Source organism: Nesoenas mayeri, assembly GCF_963082525.1.
Source record: "Nesoenas mayeri genome assembly, chromosome: 1".
Taxonomy (NCBI): Eukaryota; Metazoa; Chordata; class Aves; order Columbiformes; family Columbidae; genus Nesoenas; species Nesoenas mayeri.
The window spans coordinates 170993396-171021347 of record NC_137541.1 but is presented as its reverse complement, the minus strand read 5'-3'; the positions used below and the strand labels follow the sequence as shown (position 1 = coordinate 171021347).

The following is a 27952-nucleotide window of genomic DNA, read 5'->3' as shown; positions in this document are numbered from 1 at the left end:
TCCAATCATTTACAATGACAGCATATAGCAAGTCAAGTCAATATTGCTAAGTGACAGTCATGTCCTGATCAACTGTGACCCAGTGATTACCCAAGGATGTAGCTTGATTGTAACAAAGCAATTCAAGGCAAAAAATGTTTGTGGTCTTTTTGAGAATTCTAACTCCCCAGCTTCATGAGCACAAGCAGTAATAACAGACCACTGCAAAACTTGACTTGTAGTTACTTGTGGATTTTTGTGTAATACATTATAATTGATCGTTTCCATCCTTTTTTTTTTTTAAAAGCAGTTCATCAGAGGCTAAGCAACAATTTTAAATTGCTTTAAGGCAGGCTAATGTACATTTCTGGTACAGTTTCTTTATATCATGTGCATATATATACACAATCTGGTGTGGGAGAGAACTCTGCCAGAAGGAAGCGCAAGTCTGTGGAATTTATTTCTCAAGAGTAAATTCTGTTAGTGCTTAGGACCAGTAACTCGCACAATTACCTCTTTCAGTTCTGAGGTGCTAAAGAGAATGGACTGAAGACTGAAAAGACTGACTTTTGAATGGCCTTAAGGCTGTTTTAAAAAAAATAATATATTACAACTATTTATTTCTTCACTTTGCAGAAACATTTATTTTCACCCACAAGACAAAACTGTAGACATAAACTGGGTTTTAAAACTATTGTTCTCTTGCTTACATATATTCATAAAAGTGTTTTTTTTTAAAAAAGGCCAGTTTTACAAATTATTAAAATGTGTATTTAAAAGTAAACAATCTGTTTCTAGCATTTCACCCATAGGGAAAAATAGTAAAAACAAATAACTATGACTTCCTGTAAACTTTAATATCCAGCTATTTTTGTAGCTTCTTTTTCTTTTTCTCTGGTTCATTCTTGCTGCTTATCTCTGTAGGCAGATTTGCAGGGACATCATTTCCTAGTATCTACAGTAGGAAAAGAATTAGAAGTCAGAACACTTTTAACTTGATTTTAGTTTATACTATTCTGAAAAAACTTTAGTTTACTTGTACAGGACTTTTTACAAACACTCTATCCCCTTCATTAAATTCTGATATTGGTCATCTAAACAAGAGTTTAGATCAAGTAAAACCTGGAAAAAGATGAAATACAAGCAGCAGAACCTCTCTTAAGTATATGGTCAGCAGTTCCTTATACATGACACATTCTCAGTTGTTTGCTGTGCCTTAACAAATACTTATAAGGCATGGAGTATGAGTGGAAGAGGTCAGCAGGGGTCTTAAACCTAACGATTTCCATTTTGCCTTTAAAACAGTCACCACTGCAGTGTTTTCTGAAGAGCTGTTCCTGTCAAGCAGGCAAATGGTCATGGCTGATGACAGGAGGTAGGAGGCACCGCAGAAGCTTGATGGCAGGAAGCTGATCACTATGATTTTAATACCAAGTTATACATTATGTGAAAGCGACAACAGCATATACTGGTGGAAGAGTCATTTAACTGCATTAGAGTAACACAGGCACCTACACTGGAATACAACCCACTGCCAGCAGCAGAAGGCTGGTTTTGGTCAGCTAATGATGGTGGCAGTAACTATGACCTGCTGAGGAGTATCAGGGGCTGTAAGAACAAGTAACATGGTAACAATAAATTACCTTCAATGAGTTAATGTCACAAGAAGGCAGAGTCTGGGGTTCTAGGTACAATAAAGGCCTGTTTCTTGGTGCAACGAGTCAGAGAACCCATAAAAAGGGAGAAGCAACTCTTGCCTGGGGAACTGCTTAAGAGGTTGCCCACAGACCCAACCCCCTAATACTGATTTTTAGTGTACATGCATCACCATAGTAGAAGAAAAAACCCAAGCCTTAAAATGCATTACAGGAGCAAGAATAAGGAATTTTAAAAGAGCATTAGACTCAGAATAAAAACATCATTTATCAACAGAATTTCAAGGAACAGTTCAAAAAAGTCAGCAGAACAAGACTATCTACTGAACACAAAGTTGTGGATCTCTGGGTGAGACAGTATTCAAGTTGTAAATTGCTGGAAGCTTTGAATAGATAGAAAGGGAATGACCACTGTATGTGCATCTTATTCCTATACTCATTCCTCACCAGCAAGGAGGACTAGAAACTGATGGTTAGGGTGACAGTATTTTGCATTAACCAGTAGAGCCATTCCTGTATCAAGGGATAATCTAAAATTAAGGGGTTATCTAAAATTACTTGCTTCATTGTAGAGCAAGGACCTTCACAGACATTAGTACAAGAAGCAGAAGGGAAGGAAAATATTATCAGCTGGCACTGGCCTTATTTTGTGTCTATTTTCAAGGAACAAAGTGTGTCCCTTGGGGCCTGGAGTCATTGCAACAGGAGTGTTCCTGAGTTACACCCACAGCAGCAGCTCTGACAAACAAACTCTAGTTGGTGAACACAAGCAGCAGGCAGCTCAGCATGTTAACGCACAGCAGGGCACAAGGCTTCTTTCTGCTACAGATTTCATTATCTACTCTCACTCTTTGAAATCATGAAGACTGCCTTCAACTCAAGTTAGTACAAAATATTTACACGTGTTGGGAAACAGATGATTCCTCAGAAAAAAAGAAATAACGATGTTTGACTACACAAACAAGGACCTTTTGCTTATTTTGGCTTTTTCTTTTTCCTCCATCATTACGGATAATCACCACAACCATCTGTTCACCAAAAAAGTCACATGTAACACTGAAAGGACACAATCTTGTAATGGCAGGCAAAGGACTCAGCAAGCCTGAGGTGTGTGTGACACCATGTGAAAACCCCAGTGGCCCAGATGCACTAAGCAGCTAGAACTGAAAAGTCTAAAGACTAGAGATAGTTATTATGTTATTACAGTTCTTACAACATTATTAAGAGAGAATTTTTATATTGTGGAAGTTGTAAGAAAGGACTGTCATTTACAGGCAGCAATTATACAGCGTTTCCTTCTGAGCCCCCCATTACAATTACACCATCATTTACTGGAGCAAAAAGATCCCACCGAGTTTTGGCAGATTTTCAAAAGGAAGATTTGATTACAGAACCGTGAAATTCAAAAGTCATTACCTTCAGCAGATCATCATCTTTCCCATCAGTGGAAATATCCCTAATGGGCTCAGAAGGGAATTTTAATTTAGAGCCCTTTATTCTTTTCAACAGTCAGTGAAAGCAGATCCATGTTTTATTGAGAATAGATATGAAGCAATAGCTACAATCTGCTGCTAAATGATTTTTTTCTTCCAGGTTAAATTTCAATTTTACCATCTGCTGAATTTTTCAAGATTACTGAAGGGTAATATGATTCTAAGAATCACAAATCTTGTGCCTTACCTTTGGTTCAACCAACACCATCCGAATTTTCTGATGCTGGATGTTGGAAGCATCTAACATAACGTTCACTTTAACTTTATCAAATACATGTAATGTTGTGTCTTCCACAGTAAGTGACGGTACCTGGAAGTTGAAATTTTATATAAATGATCACTGCTTACAATGTCTTATGTTTTTAAACAAGTAAGTATTTTTGCAGAAAATTACTAATGTTACACATCAATAAAAAAAAACACAAATTACTGTCCTGAATGTTCAGTGTCATAATATGTGGTATATACATTTTGCAGTATTAGTAGTATCTATTATAGAAACCAATTTCTGTCAGAACTTGCTTATTTAGACTTAGAAAACCATAGTGACACTACTACTATAGATTAATAAACGTGCATTTAGAAAAGCCTCTCTTACCCTTCTAGATCCAACCAGAATAGATTTTAATCATCATGCTCACCACATAAAAAAATAAAGGTACTTAAGAACAAACCTTATGAAACATACCTCACTGTTGTAATCCAGTTTTGGTGTTGGTTTACCTTTTTCTTCAAAGAAGACTGTTCCTTCTAACCCATACTTGGGAATCAGGACCACAACTGCATTTTTTCTTACAAATAGTATGTATGCATCTTCATTCACTACTCCTTTGCTTTTGAAGAACAGCTGTGACAAAAGCAGAATCCATGAATGAGAAAAAAACCCACTAGAATATCTACCATTCAAGTGGTAGATGCCCCATTCTTGGAGACATTCCGGGCCAGGCTGGACGGGGCTCTGAGCAACCTGATCTAGTTGAGGATGTCACTGCTCATTGCAGCGGGGCTGGACTAGATGACCTTTGAAGGTCCCCTCCAACCCAAACTATTCTATGATTCACTTCTGGATTACAAACACACTGGCTTAAAAAAAAATAAAAACATTCAAATACAAATCTATACTTAGTGATAATTACATACTGTATTTTGACAGCCAATTAAAAATTCTATAAGCTGTTTATAATATTACTGTAGTATTAAGCATTCATCATATTTATAAAAAACACAAAGTAAAAAGAATCCTCAAGATGCCATTATTCCTGATTTTTCAGAACCAGCAATGCAATGTTGAAGCTTTTCCTCACAGCGGCATCCCTCATTCTTCATCATTCCTACAGACTTGATTTGTGCTACAATGCAGTGTCCCCTCCCTCCTCACATCTCAGAACTACTCACCTGTGTATGGAATGCAACAGATGCTCTTTGTGCATATTGAGCCATTTTATGTCGGTAATTGAGATTTTTACACATATCTGCTAGTTTATGTTTATCTGTAAGTTCTGGGTAAGTACTGTCTGCTCCGATGGCCACTGCCAAAAGTCGATGTACTATAATGTCAGCATACCTGCAAAGATGAGATTAAATGATAAATGACATACCAAACATAAACCAAAATTATACTCAAACTTTTTAAAAAGTTTAGAAATCTTATTGATTAAAAAGTTTTTTGTAATAATGACAGTCTGCTGATAAATCCCTGTATTAATTCAAGATCGCTCTCTTTTGATGACCAAAGGTACACTCTGCAGAGGCAGAATGAACTGTACTGTTCTTTAGAGAAATTATTTACTATGTTCTACCAATAGAGCCTGTATTGTTGAATGTTTAGAAATAAGAAACAAAATTTTATTTTTGGTCTAAAGAATAATGTTTCACCATGGCAGCTTAAGCCACTCTCTCTTCCCTTTCCCATGAACTAGACAAATTTGGTGTAGAATGGTACGTCAATGCCATTGATCTGCAAAGCATAATCATACTTGAACATATATAACATTTATTAGAACTTCAGCCGATAACTTTTTAACACATCTGTTAGCAATTAAAATTTACTCTTAGGACTCCTAGATGCTCCACAAATTATTCACACAAATGCACAGGAATTTTAATCTACCTGTAAGAGATTTCAGTTGCAATGGTTCCAAGGAGCAAAATATGACTACAATTATTTTCCTCAAAACTTAGATACTTCTTGGTTAAAAGAAAAAAACAACTAACTTTCCAAGATGTATGATTTCATTACAGCACAACAGCCACAATAGCAAGTTTCAAACCAGCAGGGTTTTTAATACTTTAAATACAGTCTCCTCAAAACTTTAACACAACTTCTACCTGAAAAATGACTGGCCAACCTCGGCCTCAGTCTGTTGGACTTATACAATGCTAACTGATCGCAAAGTGGATTTCTATGCTAGACATGCATTAGGAGTGTATTTCTCTTAATGAGTCTTTTAAAAAAATTTATGAGATCTTAGCAGTTACAGACACTGCTTCTATGGAGGTGGATCACCATGTAAAACCACTACTGTCTTTTAGTGTTTTATTTTAAATGGACAACACCAGAATTTAAAACGGGAATTTCTTCACAAATATGTCACTTCTGGCTCTCTGAAACCTTCATAAAAGTACCTTCTGATGGGTGAGGTAAAGTGGGTATAAATAGGTGAGGCTAAACCATAGTGATGAAAGTCATTATCCATTCCAGAGCAGAAATAAACAGCTTGCATCATGCAGCGAGTGGCCATAATTCTCAACAGTGTATTGAGATAGGGGAATGCTGGAGATTCAGCTTTGTCTAATGATTCAGCTAAAGCCTTTGCTGAATCTGTCTTAATTTCCAAATTCTGTGGAAGAAAAAAAAAAAAATCAGGTATTACTAGCAAACATCAAAGTGTAAGTAGAAGTCCATACTGATTTTAGCAATTAGCACAGGTATCACACCTAATAACTTAATGGAATGCCACTAGTACAAAAACAAAAAAAACACAACAAAACAAAGAAAAAAACAAAACCAACAAAAATCCCCAAACAAACAAAACCAACAAAAATCCACCCATGCACAGATCCCTCTTTCATTATTGCTCCGTGCAAACAATGAAAAGCTAAGTCAGTAGCCTAGGAATTCAGAAGAGACATCCATTCAGAACTAAGAAACACTTTATAACAAGTTTTTTATTTACTTCGGTTTGATTTTTCTGCCTCTTTATTGAATAAGTCAGAAGGGATAATAAAAAAAAAAGAACTATTTATGTCACACAAACATTCTCATCCAAGCACAATGTGAGCAGTAGTCAACCTTCTTTTATTCCCTCCACAAATTAAAATTTATATTTGGAAAAGTGATTTGTAAAATTAGTACTGTATAACATTAAGTTTGTTTCTTGTTTGCCAGTGTTCTCTGATAGAAATTCAGGTAAAGTGAAAATAAATAATGCATTTTTATTTTCCAGTCACACCAAGTAAATTTCATCACAAGATTAGTTCAATGTTCTTTCCTTCATGTATACCACTGACAATAAAGTAGGTCTAGAAAATCTAAAAGTCAAATTATGCTTATCATGGTAAAATAATTAGTTACTTTAAAAGTGTAACAAAAATATAGCATATAAATAGCCAGTTGTGATGGTCCTGTCAGAGTAGTAAAAAGCCACTTCGGTTTATTAAAAGAATGTTTGTCTATGCACAGGAACTTAGCTTCCCAAATAAAACAGTACTTGAAAAATAATTTTAAGAGTGCAAATGAATTCATTATAATTAGTCCAGTTTTACAGCAGTGGAAAATGAAATGGTCTGGGTTTGGCCTCATCTATTAATCTTACACTGATAGAATTTGGGAGTTTCTTGCCTGCTTGTAGAAAATAAAAGGGGGAAGGGAAGAGTTGAATGGAAATGAAATATCAATGCATATCGCAATGTCTAGAAAACTGACTTTTAAAAAAGTTTAGCTCAAATAAAAGAACCTGAAACTGGAAAGATCATTTTTCAGTTCAGACTTGTTAATTAAATCAGACTTGTTTCAGGCTTAAATTAACCTCTAGCTGGTCTAAGGAGAGGATGAAAACTACAAACACATGAGAATACATTTTTTTACTTCCTGACTTTAACAGAGACACGTTATTTGATGTGACTGACCCATTTTTAAGTACATCAATAATGTATATGATCTGAAGCCAAAACCTATCTCAAGAATAAAAAATTAAAAAAAAAAATCAGATGTGGCTTGGAGAGGACCATTCACAGCATACAAGAGTTACGCTACAAAAGACTTAAAGAGTGATCTGCTTTCTTTACCTAAGAAAGGCATTTTAAAAAGCACAAGCTTCTTCCTTTCATCTGCACGCACAGATATCTTGCTACAAGTACCAACAATTTTAAAGTGCAGCTGTTAAGACTTTCAAAATACTGCTCTCCAAACCTTACTCTTGGTCAAGAGGCCAAACAGAGAGAAAACACAGCATTTTATGATTAATTAACTTAATTAGCATGGTACAAACTTGCCTGAGACTTTGCAGCCTTCACAAGGATGTCATAATTAGATGGGGGAGGAGCAGGATGTTTCCGGAGCAAGGCAAACTCCGGGAACTCATCGTAAATTTTTTGTGCTACAGAGACATTGGCAAGCAACATGAACTCTTCAACCATGGAATTTGTTTCTCTATCAACATAAAATATTTTGTATTGTTAGAAAAGCATTAGCTATTTATAGTGCCTAATGAAGAAACATTGCACCACCCTAGTAACATTATATAACAATAACTAATGGTTTTGAACATTTATACAACTAGGCAAACATTTTTAAGACTAAAACCATTATTATTTACTAAGTTTCAAATACAGAATGAGAAGAAAAAAAAATATTCCAAAATAACAAATTGTATTAAAAAAATGCTCTTTAAAATGCCCTGAAAGACCAAAGAATAAGCCTCTTGGTTTCTTCTAAGAGTACTGTTTAAATATTGTGTATATGAAGTCTGAAAGCACCATGCTGCACACCATGAAGCCGCAACAGTATACACAACCAAGTGTAGATTTTAGCACAGAAACTAAGTAGTAGGAAAGTAAATATCTAGTTTCAAAAATCAAATCAGTAGCTCTGTTTCTACAACCCCTTGGTAATACTGTCTGTATGACTACATATGTGCAATAACTGCTCTGTTGTTCTTAAGGTTTCAGTAATCCATAACTCTTAAGTTCTACTTTCTCTCCTTTGTTAATACCAGGAGATGAGCATTCCAAAAAGACCACTGGAATGTAGAGAGCTTGGACCTTACTGCTCCATTACATTAGTAGTAAAGACTTAAATTCATATATGAAGCATACAATTCAAAACTTGCTTCATAAATAGTGCAGCCAAATTGAGAAATTATATTTTTTAGGATCAGGTTGCCCAGAGTTGTGGATGCCCTGTCCCTGGGAGTGTCCAAGCCCAGGTTGAGTGGGGCTTTGAGCAATCTGGTCTGGTGCAAAGTGCCCCTGCCCATGGCAGGGGGGTTAGACTAGATGATCTTTAAGATCCCTTCCAACCCAAACCATTCTACGATTCCATTATTTTCCTGCACTATTATTTGAACTTTGTAAACTATTATATAAATGTCGCTACTTGAACATGCTTTTAATTCCTTCCCTGCCCTAAATTAACTAATTGAGAAAAATAAAAGGCATACTTGAGCTCCTTAGTCTGGAGATCAATAGGATCATGAGTTTCACTGTCCATATGGAAACGAACTTCTGGTGAGGAAAGCACCAAGGCTCTGGAAGACAGCAAGTGGCATTAACAACTTACAGTAAAGCAGAAACAGGAGCTGAGTTGCAAGCCTGTACAGAACATCCGGGTTTATCATCAAACTGTAATTTTAAATCAGCAAAACTTTTAAATTTTAGCAAAATTATAAATAAGACTGAAATTAATGGTCAAAATAGCAGAAATTATGATGCTGACAGGCATCAATATTAGATCCTAAAATTTCAAATGTTACTTCTCTGGTTGTGCTTTCATAATGACTACAAGAGATCCATATTGATTGATCTTGTGAAGGAAAGTTAACATTTCGAGTTTATATTTTTGGGGAAATGAAAATAGTCATTTTTATGCAAATCAAAATAGCAAAATACTTCTAATTCAAAAGATTTTCACTGGAAAAATGGACAAAGAAGACCATTATACAGTTTGATAGCAAAAAAACACCAAAGAAAAAAAAAAGGGGGGAAAAAAAAGGTAATGGGGACACTACATGGTTTACCCATTATCAATTCTTCTCTTCTTCAGAATTTTTGCTAATTTGTTTAGTCCACGTAGGCTGATAGTGATATCATCATTCATAGTTGCTGAATCAATTCTCATCTGTGCTTCCGCATATGTAAGAGAAGCCTTGAAGAGGTTGAAACAAAAAAGACATTATGATACATAACTCAATACCAAAAAGAAAAACATAGTTCTGTCTTGCAGATATCGCAGTTTCCTGTCAAAGTTGGTTCACAATAACACAAAGCTTTACACTCAACACCTAAATGCATGTCATTGTCAAAGAAAAATGAACAAAACAAGATGGATCTATGCAAGATACTAAGAAGTACCAGGCATTTACAGTATTTTTTTGTCCTGATCACATTTTATGTATTGGAGGTCTGATTTTCAGAAATACATTAAACACCTACAAAGTCCAGTGAATTTAACTGAAAATTATGACCAGCTGGTATATACCAACCATGTCCAATATATTTGTCAATACATTTATGCTTTTTAAATGAAATATCATAACAAAGTAACCACATAAAAAACATCGCAGTCTTAGAGGTTTAAAGACGCAGTGAAGAATATTTTTTTTTTATGTTTAGAATTTACACATCATTTTCTAATTCTAAGAAAATATAAATCAATAAACAGAAAGAAGAAAACTTCCTTATCAACTCTGTTGATTTTGTTTTATAAAAAGGTCACCAGCTTTGTTTCAGAAGTATAATAACATGTTTGTGACTAACCTTGGAATTAATAATACTCTTTGTAAATCTGGTTTTTAGAATTTCAGCCTTATGGTTCATCTCCCATATACATGAAAATGCAAGCCTATAAGAAGGAGAAAGACAGGAAATCTGTTAAAATCCACCTATAAACATTTGGAGTTTCTTGTCAGGATTTAAGTATGAATCGTATACGTATACCTGTCCACATTAGACCTCAAGGAGCATAAATTGGAACTAAGTAACTCTGGAACCATATCAATTCTCTGCAAAATAAAGAATATCAATAGTGACTAGTTATAACTATATATCTTAAATATGCTAAAAGCTTGAAAATAATAGGGTTTTTTTGCTAAGAAAGCTCTAATTTCAGAAAGAAAAGTAAGCTACTTCAGAGGGAATTCATTCCAAGATTCACTTTAGTTATCAGATAGTTAGTAAGTTATTTCTGAAAAGAAAATGTGGTCTGTGAGAAATAAGTTAAATAAGCATGACTAAGTGTACAGTTGTAATAAGAATCACAGGAAACAATAAGAGATTTTGCTACCACAAGAAAAAACAATGGAAAAGGCAAAAACAGGCTAAATTTGTAATTCCAGATTGATATTAAAACAGTACTCCAGCTTCAGAACTACATGGTATTATTGCATCAATCAGGAGTTGAAACAGATATACTCTAGATAATGGATTAAAAAAAAAAAAAGAAGAAAAAGAAAGTTCAAAAAGTTCTCCCTCGTGCTGTGCAGGCTGAATGACAGAAAGCACCTTCATTTTGATAGCCTTAGACAAATTAAGTGCAGCGCAAATGAGTCTTTTTATATAGAAAACAATTACTTTTTCACACAGATATACTGTTGTTCCTCGTTTTGCTGACTCCTCATCCAAAGCATTTCCTGGGCGAATGAAATGACTGACATCTGCAATATGTACACCAACCTAAAAAACAAGCATCACATTGAAACTTTCACAAGTTTTTATTTACAAGCCAATTTACCCATTCCCAGTTCCCTTCAGCAGCTCCTATATTCAGGAGGAGGAAGAATAGCCAAAAACTATCATACTGATATTAATAAAATGAGCAGTTGCAGCAATTATACAAAATAAGGCCATGTGTACATTTAGTTGAAAGTTATACTCATTACCAACTACAATTACCAATATACCAACTACCAATTACAACTCTTCTTGCCAGGCAGCTCAAACAGCCTCTTTCATCTTCTTCAAGGCTCACTGAAAATTTGGTTTTGTTTTTTTTGTTTGCTAGACCTTCTATTTTGGTACACTCTGCTATTACACTTACAAATTAATTTATAACAAAGAAAGCCTAACTAAATCAGATATAAGGGCATAGAGAGCTGGTGTAAAGTCTGTAGCCTTTTAATACTTTTTTTAAAAATAAAATTCTTATGCCTTAGGCAGTATAGCAGTAGCTTCACTTTTTCTACTGATTGCTCCTTATTCCAGCTGTAGATATCCATGTTTTTACGAAACTAAAAGAGTAAACAAACTTATTTTAATTTCCCATGCCAAATAAACAGAAAGCGGGTGAATTTAGACAACATTAATCTCCCAGTTCTGACACTGATATAATGCAAAATCAACTTCCTTTCTTTATTACCCTCTCACAGTTGCGAAAAAAACATTGATTTGTTTTACAACAAATTTGTAGCTTTGATCATGTCATTTACTACTACCAGTACCACACTGTTTGTAAAATAAAGGAAGAAGTAAATAAATAAATGACTGGCTTGATTTAAAAAAAAAAAAAAAAGAAACAATACCTCTATATTTCCATTTTCTACTTCTCTACAATGTAATGCATCATCAATATCTGTACAGCCAGGAGGATCAACACTACAAACACACAGATGCCTTAGGTCCTCCCTGTATTTCATATCCTGAAATTAAAAAAAAAACAAAAACAAAAACAAAAAGAAAGAAGTTGTTTTCAAGAACACCTTCCATATGCAAGTAAAAATAATCGTTTAAGAAAGGCACTTTGCATAAGACTTTCCAAAGTAACTAAATATTTTCAGAGAGCTGCTTTTTTTGTCTTACATCAAGACTTGTAGTAGTACTTATTTCTAAGATAAAAGCAGACATGCAGTGACAGAAAAACTAAGATGGAAGATGATCAATTACTGAGAATTTTTCTGTTTTACAGCAAAAAGGAAGAGAAATAGAATAAACTCACAATCTCAGAAATCAAAATATTTTAAGCGAAATTTTGACAGATGTCCAGCTGGACAAATTGTTTAGGATATGATTGCTCTCAATTAACTTTAGCTTTCTAAGGTTTAGATTGCTAGACAGTTGAAAGGAACTGCACACTTCAGAGATATTTACCTTTGTATCATGGCTACAAAAAGATCTCAGATAGATATCTTAGACTAGACAACCGACTTTTAGACAGCTAATTTACACAGAGATCCCTCCTTCAGCTTGCACATTCAAAAGAAATAGGAGTCGGTAATAAATTATAATAAAAGTAGCCCAGCTCAAAGAAATTAAAATACAAAAAATTCACAAACAAGAACACTCAGCCCAGCACAACACAAAACAAAAAGCATTAGCCCAGCCCAAGGTAAAAACATATCATGCTGACATTTTCCCACATGTTCTAAAGCAACCACTTCTTGTATTTAAGCTACTGAGGAGAACCTGAAGTTCACTAACAGCATTTAAAACATCTGCAAACACCAGTTTCTCTTCCTCTAACTACTTTACTGGATTATAGTGGGATATAGGAAAGGCTCCTCAGATTATTTTAGCAATGACATAGGCTGTCACATTTAGTTACAAAGCTGTTTAACAAGATGAAAAACTCTAAGAGATGATCTTACAATTATTTGAACTGTAGACTCCTTTGAGAAAAATCCTTTTTATATATTTTTAATGAAACCTGTAATATGGTCTTTATCTTAAAATTTCTATCCCTAAGAAACACAGTTTCGCTCAAAACCCAAAAACCTGCAGAGGCTTTGTTTCCATAGGAAATGCAGCTGAAAGTCTACCCTAAGACAAAATGGGTTTGGACAACATTTTCCATCTTTTTTGAGTACACTGGGATATCCAAGAATGTCAAAGTTTGATGTGAAGGAAAAGGCAGAGTAATTACTACAAAAAAATTATAAATTATTACCTGTTCTGTAATGCTCCATGGCATTTTTGGTAGGAAACTAAGGACACTCTGGGAGAAAGGTTGATGAGGGACGTCATGTTCAAGCAAAAGAACTTCTGTCTCGGTCTCTTTGTCTCCAGCACTTCCCAAGTTCTTTACAAAATGACCCTGAGAAACAATATTCATACACTGAAATATATATACACACACATCAAGCATCGTTTCCTCAAAAATAAGTATTTGAGACCATTATCTCATAGGTTATTACTTTATTAAACTACATAGAAGGAGTAATCTCTCCATTTAACTTTCTCATCTTTAGGAAAGAAATTTAATTTCAAACATTTAATTGATTAAGTCTGAACTTTGTACTTCCCCCTCTTTTCCCAGAATGGCAGTAAATTCGCCATATTTAAGACTGTAAAAATTGTAAACATAGCAATTTAATTTTATGGGAAAGAAAACACATCGTTGCATAAGCAGCAAAATTAATAATGTTTACTTACCCTATGGGTTTGTGTTGTGCCACATACCCCACTTCCTAACTCTACATTAACTTTACTGCCTTTCTCATGTCTCTCATTCTCTCCAGCAATGCTGTCTTTATCTTAACACTCCTTCCATATATTCCAAATTCCTTTCTTTTCTCTAAACATGGGTAAGACAGCTGTGCTCCCATTCATTACACGCTATGCATTCCTACACAAGCCAACAGAAGCCTCTTTAAAACCCAGTTAATGGTCAATACAAATTGAAGCTACTGTCCTCAGTTCCTCTTATATCCTTCTGTTTATTTTCTAAGAACTTTTAAGAGCTTAATTACCTGTAACTCTGCCCCACTGGCAATTTGACTGAATTTGGCCAATGTGTTTGCAACTACTTGCCAGGACCGTGGTCAGTGTGTGGATGAGCAAAACCACAGCAAAAGGTTCACTTATCTAGGAACCCAGACTAAAACAAGGCAGTCCCTACTTAGTCTAAACAAAGCACCTTAGTTAGCACATGTATATTCACTGCAGAACCTGTGGACCAAGCTTTTTAAATATGATAACCCATATCTGTTTTTTGGGGGTAAGAAGAAACTAAATCATTTAAGCACCTCCTTAATCTGAACCGTGAAAAAAAGTGCTTGAAGAACTTAAAATGCATGTCAACGCTTTTTCAAGTTACTCAGTGTTGCAGGTAATAATACACATCTTACCTAATAAACACATAAAAATCAGACAGATAGAAAGTTCAGAAGAGAACACTTAAACTTACATTAGGATACCTGGAATTCCTGGGCCAACCGTCAATAGCAACAATTATTCTTTGTCCTTCTAGTGTATCTGCTTGTCTTGTTTCTATTCGAATGCGAGGAATTCTGCGATCAGCTGGTGTAAACAAATGGCGCCTTGCCTATCAACAGCCAGAAAAAGGAAGAAATAATTTCTGAGTAAAGGAAAAAAGAAAATACAAACTTAAAATAACTTGATTATTTCCTCACCTCTTTGATCTCTGACTTGGAAAGCATGCCACAAAACGGCCGCCAGTTTCGTTTTATAATGCCCACTACTCTTCCTGTAGGTCTCAGCATGTCCTTGCTAACAGAAGTCTTCAGCTGGTGGAAAACATAGAGGTTAAAACTACAAGAATGTTTGAGCGCACATTAACATGTTTGACTACAGTATGTATCTCAAACCATGGTGGTAACAACCTATGTGTCACTATAAGACCATAAATTCTATTGTGCCATCATAAAGAGAACTATGTCTCCCTGTGCTTTGCATGACTTTTAAGATTTTTAGTGTGCGACATGACTACTTTGGTGGCTTTGTTTTCTAAATGGACATTGTTTCAGAAAAACAAAGAACAGCAGAAAAAGACTCTAAAGAGATGCTACCTTGTTCAACTGTTTCTGAACTCCACAACTACCTCAGTTTTCTTTTCCAAGCTATTATTGTAATTTTAGAAGCCCTTTTATGTTGCTTGAAAACTCTCCAGTAATTGTAAAAACGATATTAAAAATCATTCCCATGGAATTCAGTGGGAAGATCATGTGTCTAAAGAAATGCAATTATTTGTTGGACAGAGTATACATGGGTGCATACCGCATGTACATTAAGCAGAATGCAAGATGCTTTAGAATATTTTACAACTGTTTCCAAATGTATGCATTGCCTATAAAAGCTGACTGTCATTGTGATAAAACATCTGCTCCTATTCTAATAAATCCTGATCTGCACATCAATATATGACTATTATTACTTGACTACCACTCAGGAACTTTTAGATTTATTAACAAAGCTAATATGGGAATTTCTGATTAGGATTAATTTATAATTTTTAAAAGTATCCATTTTATACATATTCACATATTTAATGCAACTTTAGGACTACAATTAAGTTTTCTAATTTCCATATTCACGATAGCTTTTATGAGTCAGTATAAAAACATATATAAATCTAAAGCCTAACAACACTGGCAGGCTATTGCAGATTTCATCTTTCTCTTAACGTGAGTTAAGTAAAAAATTATTTATTTCATACAATGTTTTCTTTCTCCTCTTCATTTTCAATGTCATCTTCATTCTGGCCATCATCCTGTAAAACCACTGAGGATGGTGCCACCCATTCATCTTTTGCCAACAACTCCACAGCTACAATATCTTCATGAACTGCTCGGTTTAAATGTTTCAGTCCTTGTATAATTATCTGGAATTTTTAGAAAACAAAAAATGAGAATGCAAACATCCATGATAGCAACAGAAGACCCAAATCAAAGCAAGACAACAGAAGAGCATCCACGTATAACAGTTTCTGGACTCTAAAGAACATTGTATGGAATGTTCCTGAGGCATCTTCTTCCTCTGCCTAGGTTTCTTTCAGTACTGATGATATTATTTCAGGATTCCAATTGCCTCTAGAAAAATAATATGCCTTCCACAGACCTTCAGACCTTATTTTTTTTTTTAAAATTTTAAGACAATCCTTCTATTTTTGCAAGCTAAAGGACTCCACAGACTACCGGGAGATAGGAATAAAAAACACCAAGAGCTACAGAAGCACCTCCAACTGCCACCACAAAGAAGGAACAGGGAGGCAACTGCTGCTCCTTGGAAACAGTGTCTGTACAACTGCACCAACAGCAAAACCAGCAAGCACAGCTGGGTTAACTGCTCAGAGGGTAACAGCCACTCTACTCATCACCAGGCACAAAAATAACAGGGAAAATAAAGAGAGTGAGCCCCACAAGGGCTCACCACAGTTTTGCTAAAAATCCTCCCACAAACTTGTTTCTCTGTCTTTCACCATATATTTCAAACTAATTAAAAAAAAAAAAAAAAGAAAAAGTGTTATATTCGAGTCAACTGAAAAACTAACAACTGGGATTCAGCTTTATTTTATCATTAGTCCATCAAAGCACAAATTATCATTTTGAACACATTATTCTCTTTTCAAAAAGAGCATAGTCAACATTTTAGTAGTCTATATCCATACAAATAAACAAACAAAAGCAAAGCAAAAAAGTCAGAAAAACATGGAAGAGGAAAAATTAGTATAATGCTCCTTTTTAACAATATACATCACCATGAAAGAACTATATTTTAAGTCATTACTGAGGCTAATTAAAGTTCACAGCATGAAGTCAAAATGAAAAACTCACCTCTTTGTTTTCTTCAGCATCTCCATGAACCCAAACGGTAGCTTCAAGGTAATTATCTCTGCTTGCTCTGTAAGTTCCTTGGACGTAAATACCAGATTTTATTCCTTGCTGCAGTTTGCTGAGAGGAATATGTTCTGGAAAAATTATTTTTCCACTTTCTATTTCTTTCTTTAGTTAGAAAAAAAAAAAGGACATTTTCAGTCTTTTGTATTCATAACTATTCCACAAAAGCAAGCTCAGGAACATGACGCTGAAGCTAGCACACTCTTAAAATTTAACTATCTGTAGGTATGAATATGCACACAATAATGAAAATCTACTATTAAGAAGTATTTTTCTAACGAAGCATAAAAAGCATATAGAACACAGAAACATAACAATTCTAGGAATGCCTCCTTTTCCTGTTTGCCTGCAGTTACTCAAAAAGATATTGCGCAAGTGACATACAATTTTACATTGATTTGGATATACTGACTACATATACACTTAGTGAATGAAATATTTGCAAACTACTACTACATAGTAAAGAGAACAGCACACAGTGTAAGCATATACTGTAAGCTATATGGAAGATTACAAAAACACATAACTCTCCCGGAACTTTGGAGCAGCTAGTTAACAGCAATGAACTACAGCTAACTACTGAAATGATCAGCTGAGCCCTCCACTTTCTTCCCATGCTTGTATGTCCCACTCTATTCTGTTACAACAAGCTGATGAAATCAACCTTTCCATTTTTTTGTGGCATTAGTTTTCAGCTATATCAAACTTATATGAAAATCTATGTCTGGTTACTGACAAACATAAAGCACAAGGAAATAGAAGAGGATGTAGCTCATCTTAGAGCTGCAGCCTGCACTGATGTCAACTTAACTGATCACAAAAATCAGAACTTTTGGTAGAAAAGACTTTCAATCAATAATAAGCTAACAAAAACTTTCAAACAAAGATCTAAAGAAAGATCTAAATGGTCTGCAATACATACTTTTGTAGTTTTCATCTTGTTTCCCTTATTTCTAATATTTATACACTTTCTTGAACCTAGTGTTATTACTCTTATCTTCATAACAGTTACCTAAACCAACTGAATTTTATAAATAACTAGATACCTACTAATCAGCATACAAGCAGCAGTAAAAAACAGCTGCAATATTTCTTCTCAAAAAGTTATATTGCCAAAATGGTGTAAAGTTCAGAGTCCTTATATTCTAAACTGATGCTAATAGCCTGACATATGTTGTCCAATAATATACTGCAAACCATTTGCAATTTATTTTATAAAAAGAAAATAAAAACATACCCCTTCATCAGATACACAAGCAAGACGATCTACAAGATCAGGATTAGCTACCAAGCTTTTTATGTACTCCTCACCTACAAAAGCACACACATAAATATTTATGCAACAGATGCACAGGGATTTAGATATGAAGACATACTGAGATTGTTTATCTGAGCAATAAATTAAACATACATCCCACTTCACTTACATGTATAAGCAGTTATCCCTTCCTCTAGAGCTTTCTCTTTATTAGCTCTGTCATTTGTTAAAAAGATAACTTGAATCTTTTCCTCATCTTCTATTTTCTTCAAGTGTTCATTGTACCATTTTACTGCTACCCGAATGGCTCTGTCATTGCGGTCATTGGAAGATTCTCCTTGCTCTTGCTCTATGTATGTTTCTCTAAATAAATTTCAAAAGAGGGCAGAATTTTAAAAAAGGGGGGAAACAAAACAAAGCAAATCTCAATATCTATCCATACTTAAATCTTTTTTTCAGAAAAACAAGACCAAGACTGCAAGGTCAAAAGAATCATTGCTGTACCAATTTTTATAACGCGTAACACTCTGCAGGCCACTGAAGGGTCAGGAGACAGAAGGGTAAAGAAACATAGGAAGGAAGTATTAATTTCTAACACAGCTTTCCCACTGACAATTGAAGAGGACTAAATTCAAGATGCTAGAACTACGGAATCAAGATTCCTAGAACTACAATACTGCAGTATTGGTAACTATTTCTGAGCAAAAACAAAGGCAAATTAATCACATCTTCATGTCTTAAAACCTTCTGGTTTACATACCTGACCAACAAATTTTTGAATTCTGCCACAGACTGAGCCGGCAATATTAATAAAGCACTGGAATATGCTTAAGAGGGAGACTAAACTGGAAAAGCATGATTCCATTTCTCAAGTTAACAGTCTTGTCTGTAAACTTTACTCAATATTCTAATCACATTTTCATAATACATATGCTTATCCTAAATATAAACCAGAAAACCTCCTGGAACATGCAACTATTTCCCGATTGGATCCCTTAGAAGAATAAAGTCTTATGCACACCAGTCTATTTTTTTTTTCCTAGTTCACATGTTCCAGTTCTGTTTCCGTATCTTTTATTAGAAATCAGAAGAATTTTGTTACACCATATTCCATACCTTACCTATGATGCTCATTGGTGAAAGAATAGAAATGTTTTTCAGGGTTTTGAATCACGTCCCTAATTCGCTTGTATACTGGTGCACTCCGATTCCTGACTTCTTGTAAGACAGTTTGTAGCACAATGACATTCTTAATAACAGGATCTTCGAGTATATCAATCTAAGGAACAAAATGGAAATTAATAAAAATTCCTTGACTTGTTGCCTTGGAAAGAAAATCTTTACTTACCACTTTTGGGATGAGTACCTAGTAAAACTTGTGAGTGTTGTGCCCCTCTCCTGAGTAATTAATGTTAGGATTCATTAATTACTTCCAGTCTCTAATATCTGCACAGAGCTATTCTACTTTCTACAGATGTGTCCAAAAGAAAATAAATATAAAAAACCCAAAAAAGTCAAGCATCAAGCTTGGGAATTCACTGCCTCCCAGCCTGGAGCTCTACTATCTGCACTGCTTAGACTTAGACTCAAGCCTTTGCACAACTAGTGATGGGCTGCAAAGTAAAATTCATCCCATGCTACCAGAGTTGTACAGGGGATGATTTTGAGGCCTCCACTCATTACCTGTAAATGACATCACAGTTTAAAGAACCTAAACCTACAACAGGAAATTGAGGTTGGCAGGAAAATTCAGTGACCATCTGGAGACCCCAATCACTGCTTCAAGGTCTACTCACTCTCCTTGTATGACTTTCTATACTGATATCAGGCCACGACAAATAAACTCAAAACCCCTGCTGTTTCTTTATTCCTATTGTTCAGGAAGCAAAACATAAAACCCAAATATAGCCTAAAACCAGGCAGGCCTCGGTGATCACAGAATGTTAGGGACTGGAAGGGACCTCAAAAGATCATCTAGCCCAATGCTCTGGCCCAAGCAGAACACCCAGATAAGGTTACACAGGAATGTGTCCAGGTGGGTTTTGAATGTCTCCAGAGAAGGAAACTCCACAACGCACCCTGGGCAGCCTGTTCCAGTGTTCTGGCACCCTCGCTGTGAATAAGTTTCTTATATTTAAGTGGAACCTCCTGTGTTTCAGTTTATACCCACTGCCCCTTGTCCTGTCATTGGTTGTCACTGAGAAGAGCCTGGCTTCATCCTTCTGACACTCACCCTTTACATATTTTTAAACATTAATGAGGTCACTCCTCAGTCTCCTCTTCTCCAAGCGAAAGAGACCCAGTTGAAGGCCTCCTCAGTAGCTGGCAGGGAAAGAAAAGGCAACCCATGCAGGGTTCAAGCAGCCATAAGCAACACCGGGAAGATCCACGCCCGACAGCACACCGCTAAACTCGCCCCCTCCAGGAGCGACGCCTAAACGCCACGGCTAACGGGAGCAGGGTACATCACACCCACACGGATTCAATCAAGGCTGAAGCGGGGCTCAAGGGGCAGGGGGCACGGCCGGGCCCAGAGGGAAGGCCCTACCCGGCGCCCACGCGTGTGTCTCCGCTGCAGCAGCGGCCGCTCACCTGGTGCAGGAGCAGGTTGGTGTCGGGCAGCAGGTAGTGCGGGCCGGGGCAGAGGCTGCTGGCGGCGCCGCTGGATCGGGCCTCCAGGCCGAGCCCGGGCCCGGCGGGGCGGGGGGGGCAGCGGCCGCAGCCGGCGGCGCCGCACGGGATGTCCTCGCGCAGGTAGTGCTCGCGCACCACCTTCACCACCGCGCCCGCCCGCGTGCGCTTCAGGAACATCCGCGAGGTCAGCATGGCGCGCGCCGCCGCGCCGCCGCCTTCCCGGCATGCACCGCGAGGAGGGACAGAGGAGGCGGAGGCTGGACGGGGATGCCGACGTCTCTCCCATGGTGCCGCGCGGCGGGGCGCGGGAAGCGGCGGCGGTAGCGCTCCCCGGTCGCCGTGGTGACGGCGTCGCGCGGCCCCGCCTCGGCGCCCTGAGGCGGGCGGAAGGGCGCGCGTGCGCCAGCGGGGCCGCGGCCGCCGGTTGAGGTGAGAGATGAGTGGCTGGCGGGGCCGGGGGGGCTGGGGCCGCGGTACGGGGCACTGCCTGGGCTCCTTCCTCCCCGCCCAGCGTGCGCGGGGATCGGCGGGCCGGGCTCCGTTCCCCCCGACCCTGGCGCTGCGTGCTGTTACCGGTTGGGCTTGCTGCCTTCCGCTGAGCGGGGCGCCCGGCGGGTGGAGCAGCATCATCCGCGCCCAGCTGCCCCCGCCGTGGAGCGGCGGCGCTGGCCTGTAGAGGTGGCTGCGGCCTGGGAGGATCACAGAATCACAGAATATTAGGGATTGGAATGGACCTCGAAAGATCATCTAGTCCAATCCCCCTGCCGGAGCAGGAACACCCAGATGAGGCTACACAGGAATGTGTCCCGGTGGGTTTTGAATGTCTCCAGAGAAGGAAACTCCACATCCTCCCTGGGCAGCCTGTTCCAGTGCTCTGTCACACTCACTGTGAAGAAGTTTCTTCTCATATTTAAGTGGAACCTCTGGTGTTACACTTTGCACCCATTGCCCCTTGTCCCCGTCGGGCCCTGCGCCCCTGCTGCGGTAGGGCACTCCGGCTTGGCGCTGGCCTGGTGCAGTGTCTCCTCTCCCTGCAGGGCTTTGAACAGCAAAAGTCTGTGCATCTCTTAAATAAAAGCTCTGGTCTGTAGCAAGTGGCTGTAAAAGTATGGGTGACTATGAAATAAGTTAGCCTGGTAGGAGCAAAGGAACTGCTTCTCCAGAGAAGACGAAGGTGGACATCAAACTATTCCTTTACTGTCTATCTAGTGTTGCTATGCCCTGTATTGGATGTTCTGCACTGTATGCCTCATGGGTCTCGTAAGTTCTCGGTGCACGCTCTTCTGATAATGCGAATGGCAGGTGCACATCTTTATTTATAATAGCTATATTATCTTACTGGTAAGCTTGGCTCGCATCACTGTCTAGCATATTACAGTCAAAACTCTTGTTACTTATTTAAAAATAGAGTCCTTAGGCAACTGCCCTTTTCTGAGCTGCTTGAAATGTTTTTCTTGGGTAAACAAAAAAATATAATCACATGATGCTGAGAAGTATTGCTTAGTGGTCTTGTTTAACGGGTTAATTTTTTGTAATGACATAATGCCTTTCATTTAATTGTTTTGATTTTTGCAGTTGATTCTTCTGTGGGCTCATCTTGAAGTACAACTTTGAAAAGCTTTACAAATAGTGAAACAAAATGTCACAGAAAAGCTCTAAGGAAATCAGGAAAGTAAACATTTCTAGCTCCTTGGAGTCTGAAGATATTAGCTTAGAAACCACAATACCAACCGATGATGTTTCGTCCTCTGAAGAAAGAGAAGGTACTGTTAAAATCACTAAGCAGCTGATTGAACGGAAAGAGTTGCTCCATAATCTTCAGCTGCTTAAAATAGAACTGTCTCAGAAAAACTTGATGATTGACAACTTGAAAGTAGAATATTTGACCAAGGTAAGAAATGTTGCTTCTTCTGTTGTATAATCTTTTCTCGTTTCTCATGCTTTTAGAGTATGGTAGCAGCTTCCATTCTGGAAAGAATTCCTGTGAATTCCCTACTGGAAGCCTACTTGGCTACCATTTATTAAATGAGAAAAGGAGGAAACAAAGATATGTAAAACATAGCTGATTTGTCCAACGTATTATAAATGGATAAGGGGGATTGAATTTGTTTTTCCTTTTCCAAAAGCAAGGGCAAAAGACTTGTATTCTTTCAGAAATGATGAATCATTTTGTCACCGATGTAAGCAACTTAAATAGAGCTTTTAACCTAAACTTGCGGAATACTAGAAAGTCATCCGTATGCTACTCAATGAACTATTAATGAAGATGTGTCTAGACTATACCAATATGCTGATACTATATTTTGTTGTGCACAGTTTCCACTAAGATATGAAATTAAGAAAGGTGTAAAAGCTTTGCCATGTTTGTGTGCTCTCCACATTTACAGCCTACTATGTGCTAACTGTGGCTTTCACTGGCTTGCTGTTCTCAGTTTAAGCCTAGTTTGAAATCAGTTGAACAAATAGCTATTTGGCTGAAAAAGATGAATTGTAGAACTAAGTCTTTTTCATTTCTACTTCATTAGAGCAAAAACTATGTTGTATTTTATGAAGCCTTAGCATAGACTTCTTGTTAGACAATTGTTATTGTACTTCTCAGTGCATTGGGCTCTCCACTTTATTCTTTCAAGTTGTTCTTAGGATCAAACATATTTTTAAAATTACTAAGGTAACTTATTTTCTTCATTTTATCTTTAATTGTGTTTAGATTGAAGAGCTAGAAGAGAAGCTTAATGATGCAATCCATCAAAAGCAGCTGTTGTCTTTACGATTGGATAGTCAGCTGGCATTACAGCAGGAAGATGCTAGGTATGATGGAAATAAAACAACTTAATCTTTAATAACTTTATTAATATTAATTCAGATTAATGGGTAGTTAATGGAAAGTGATGATTATGAATTACAGAAGTAGGATTTCTTTTGCAGATTGTATTAGTATTTCCATTCTAAAACTGGAATTTATTCAATTTATGTATAAATAAATTCGAAGTAAGCTCTCACTCGCTGAAGTTTGTGGTTTAGGTTTTATTGTTACTTGGATTCAAAATTTAATAGGAACTTGGAGTAAGAATGTTTTTAAAACCAGTAAAGAACAAAAGGAGTAGGTAGAGGAGGCAGACTTTCCATCAACTTAAAAGACATTTTTAATAACTCTATAGCCTGGGTGACTTGGGAAAAGTAAGGGCATAATGTTTAGCGCCTCCATTTAGGATTGCTTATTGGTCAGAAATGCTTTCAATTAGAATCATACAACATCCTGAGTTGGAAAGGATCCACAAGGATCATAGAGTCCAATTCCTGTCCTTGCATATGACAACCCCACAGTTCAGACTGTGTATCTGAGGGTGTTGTCCAGTCTGTTCTTGAACACTGTCAGGCTTGGGGCTGTGACACCTCCCTGGGGAGCCTGTTCTAGTGCTCTGCCACCCTCTGGGGGAAGAACCTTTTTCTGATGTCCAACCTGAACCTCCCCTGGCACATCTTCCTGACATTCCCTTGGGTTCTGTCATTGGTTGCCAGAGAGATCAGCAGCTGCACCTCCTCCTCCCCTTGTGAGGAAGCTGTAGACCATGTTGAGGTGTCCCCTCAGTCTCCTCCAGGCTGAACAAACCAAGTGACTTCAGCCGTTCCTCATAATGATGCAGAAACTTACTTTTTTGCTTGCTTTCCTGAAACACTTTGAATTAACCTATAGCTGAGAACAGACTGGCTAGCAGGCTTCTCCAAATTACTTAAAATTACTTACAGTTAGATGTTTTAAGACCTGTAGTAAGGCTGTAAAGGAAGAGCATTACTTAATATTCTCATGTTACAGTAGAATATGCACCAGCTTACAGGATGTGACTAATTCAAAGTCATTTTGTGTAGTCAGCCTGGAACAGATTTAGGGACATGAAGCCAGACCTGAGATTAATTACAGCAAAATTTTTCAACTAAGAGCAGGAAAATGTCTCTCATTCTATATGCTTATTTGCACCACGGTAGAACATTTTTATGTTGGCCATGCTTGAGTTATCTGAGGAGTGCTCAGGAAAAAAAAAAAAAAAAAGTACTGATGTGCAAAATGTTATTAGTGAGCATAAAAAGATTGAACTACTTTCTCCAGTCTTTTCATTATTTATCTTGTCTGTCACCCTCACTTTTCATCCCAATTTAACAGGCTTGTACTCTATCTGCATATGTACAGACTATGTCCTTGTGTGGCTGCTTTGCTGACCTGGGATTTTCTTTCGTGTTTTTGCAACAAGACAGGCAGACATTGCCTTGTAGTACTAGCGGAGCAAATATTTGTAATATTGCTTTTAAAATAATTTAGAAATTATTTAATTTTGAAGAATAACTTAAATTGAACATGTTTTCAAGAGTTTGTTGTTGTTGTTGTTTTTGTTTGTTTTGTTTTGTTTTTTAATGATCTCGTTACACTGGGTAGAAAATGAAGGGTTGTGTGTGGAATCAGCCATAAGCATGTTTCTGTTGAAACTTAGCGAAACACAAATTGAAGTTAATATTGCTTTATTTGGTGATTTACTAGTTCTTTGTATTTTGTGTGGAAATATATTCTGCTTCTTCGTGTTTTTAACCTTTTAATTGGTAAATTAAGAGTAATTTATAAATTCAAGTCAGCATATGTGGAGATTGTCACTTCTCAGATTCAGTTTTGTTTTGTCAATGGCTATGAAGTTCCTGGATTTTTATATATACTATGTCTGATATTATTGTATAACTATGGTGGTATATACTCTTGTGCTAGTTACCTAATCTCTCTGTAAATTTTCCCCTCTACAAAATGAGCATAACTCACTCTTACCAGGATATTGTGAAGCTTTGGCACTTGAGTTACACACTGCATAATGTCTTCTGTTTTCAAATCAAACTTGAAGGAAACATCAGGCTCTAATGAAACAAGAAATGGAAACTATTTTATTGAGACAGAAGCAACTGGAGGAAACGAATCATCAGTTAAGGGAGAGGGCTGGAGATATCCGTCGTAGCTTGCGAGACTTGGAATTAACAGATGATTGCTATGAGAAGCTTAAGTCTCTTCCTGAAGATCAGCTTTCTATCCCTGAATATGTTTCTGTGAGTAGTGCATTTTGTATTGTTTTAAAATATAGCTATATCCCTGGTCTGAATGGGTTGGAGTTATCGGTGGTGGTAACACGCCAGTGTTTTGCTGTTGCTGGACAGCACACAGTATCAAAACTTCCTCTTTTCTCCACCCTGCCTAACCTTGTCCCAGCAAGCAGGCTGTGCGTGGTCATGAGATTGAGGGGACACAGCTGGACAGCTGACCCCAGTTGGCCAAAGGCATATTCCATACCATCTAACATCATGCTCAGCAACATAAACTGGAGGTAGAGGAAGAAAGAGGAGGTGGAGGGGTAGCTTCCAAGGTGGTTATTGCTCAGAGAGTAGCTGGGCATCCGTCTGCTTGTGGGAGTTTGTGAGTGATTGGTCAGTGATTTTCTTTGTGTGTTTTGGGATCTTTTTTTGTTTAAATTCACCTCTCTCTTTTCTTCACTAATTAAACTGTTGAGAGTTTTGTTGCTTTTCTTCATTTTCCGCTCTGTCCTGCTCCTACTGGAGGCAGTGAGTGAGCAGCCATATGGATGCCTGGCTGCTGGCCAGGGTCAGCCCACCACAAGCTGTAAATTGCTTTGTTTAGAATTAAAGGGATGTGCATATGGTAGAAGTCAGTCTGTACTCCTAGAATTCTTACTCTTCCCCAACTAGAACCTTCAGAAGCAGATGTGCTTCTGGATCAGTCTGTTATGACTGGATTTCAGTAAAGAGGGGAACCTTTAAATCCCAGGCTCTGATGTCTTAAAGAGAGTATTTTAAGAAGGTTAAGCAGATGGGGTGTTATAATTGAATAGTGGGCACACATTGATGATAGTGCAGGCTGAAAATAGGAATTTGAAACTCTGTTTGCCAGAACCACACATTGACATAGCTCTTGAAAATATCCCTTACCTATCCCCCATGCTTTTCCTATGTAACTAAATGCAGAAGATAAATTGTACCTTAAAGTATACTTGAAGACTAATTTCTTTATTTGAGAAGTTTGTTAATTTTGGCTTATGGGTAGATGGAGGGGCAGAGGGGTACTCTGCTTGCAATAAAAAGACAATACTTTCACAGACTGTGGGATATGTCCAGAGCATCCTGGCTCACTTCTGAGAATGAAGAGGGTTTAGACACATTAACCTTAATTAACTTTAATTCACAGAAGTACTAGCACCAAAGTACTTCTCTATAGAGCTAGTTATTAAGGAAGCTGTAGATATATTATGGTAAAAAACCTAGTGCATTTGTTGAGGTATAAATGCTGTGCGAATGAGTTCTCTTGCTGAATGACAGTCATGGTATATTGTGCTCTAGATAAGTACAGAGCAGTAAAACTTGTCATTCTTATCTAAAGGATGTTCTTGGGAACATCTTTTCAAAAATTCCAAAACTTGGACTTCTGAAAGTACTAGGAAACTCTTAAGGTTCTGAGTGATAAACAAGAACACTTAGCTTGGGACTTATTAGGTTATTACCCCATAGCTGTCTACAATGCCTGCTGTTCTTGGTAGAAGTATTTGAGGTATTTTTGTTGATTCCTGCACCACCATGACTGACAAAGCAGATTTTTAACACAAACTGAAATCCATGTCAGCTTACTTGAAATTGATGTGCAGGAAGCTCAAGGACTTCAGGAGTTGATTGGCAGTCAATACAAAAGACTCTGTAACTGAGTGACTCAGATACTAGGAGTTAGTAGCCTTGCCAGCTGCTTTAAGTGAAGCTATCACAGCACAAATAGAGTGTTTAGATTGTATTTGTGAGTAGAAAGGGGCTCTAAAAAAGATGTGAAGCAGGAAAAGTGATTTAACAGCCACCTTCTATCCCTAATGCACCTCTCTTTTCCTCTTGCATTCAACCAGTAAATTCTGCTTTTATCTGTGACTCAAACTCCATTACATATGTGTTCAGTGGAGCCCCTTTCCTCTTTTCACGTGTCACTTTTTTTCTTTTGAAATAAGTCCTTCTTTTTGGCCAGATTAGTTTTATGTTAGAGATATACTGTAGTAAGATGCTTGTTTATGCTGCTACTCTCAACTTCTTTTGGCAATAGGATCAGTGTGAACCTGTCAGTATCAGTTA

General features: G+C 37.4%; 2 protein-coding genes across 2 annotated transcripts in view; one reads left to right on the top strand and one right to left on the bottom strand.

The window, feature by feature from the left end:
* Positions 1-603: 603 nt before the first annotated feature.
* Positions 604-21019, bottom strand: DIS3 (DIS3 homolog, exosome endoribonuclease and 3'-5' exoribonuclease). Its single transcript, XM_080356216.1, has 21 exons — positions 20762-21019; positions 19291-19448; positions 18339-18532; positions 18149-18222; positions 16849-17016; positions 15732-15896; positions 14689-14802; positions 14463-14600; positions 13224-13370; positions 11863-11979; positions 10916-11017; positions 10283-10347; positions 10103-10187; positions 9364-9491; positions 8788-8874; positions 7622-7778; positions 5753-5967; positions 4523-4691; positions 3816-3974; positions 3315-3437; positions 604-934 (listed from the first exon to the last, which is right to left on the bottom strand). Exons 1-21 carry the CDS (start codon positions 20993-20995, stop codon positions 845-847), a joined length of 2889 nt encoding a protein of 962 aa, XP_080212342.1. The 5' UTR covers positions 20996-21019; the 3' UTR covers positions 604-844.
* Positions 21020-21166: 147 nt separating this feature from the next.
* The window catches only part of PIBF1 (progesterone immunomodulatory binding factor 1), a gene marked incomplete at its 3' end in the record, with an annotated part of 116816 nt that continues 110030 nt past the window's right edge, over positions 21167-27952 (top strand). Inside the window, exons 1-4 of the mRNA XM_080356229.1 lie at positions 21167-21232; positions 22379-22694; positions 23511-23611; positions 25684-25882. Coding sequence (XP_080212355.1) covers positions 22443-22694; positions 23511-23611; positions 25684-25882 — 552 coding nt within the window. The 5' untranslated portion in view covers positions 21167-21232; positions 22379-22442. The remainder of the gene's footprint in view (positions 21233-22378; positions 22695-23510; positions 23612-25683; positions 25883-27952) is intronic.

Excerpts from the sequence above, each read along its gene's own strand:
- DIS3 (XM_080356216.1), bottom strand. The coding sequence starts at position 20,995 with ATGCTGACCTCGCGGATGTTCCTGAAGCGCACGCGGGCGGGCGCGGTG. Across the intron at positions 18,533-19,290 it reads TTCACCAATGAGCATCATAG|AGAAACATACATAGAGCAAG; the intron begins GTAAGGTATGGA and ends AAATTTATTTAG. Across the intron at positions 10,348-10,915 it reads CAGTATATCTGTGTGAAAAA|AGAATTGATATGGTTCCAGA; the intron begins GTAATTGTTTTC and ends TTTATTTTGCAG.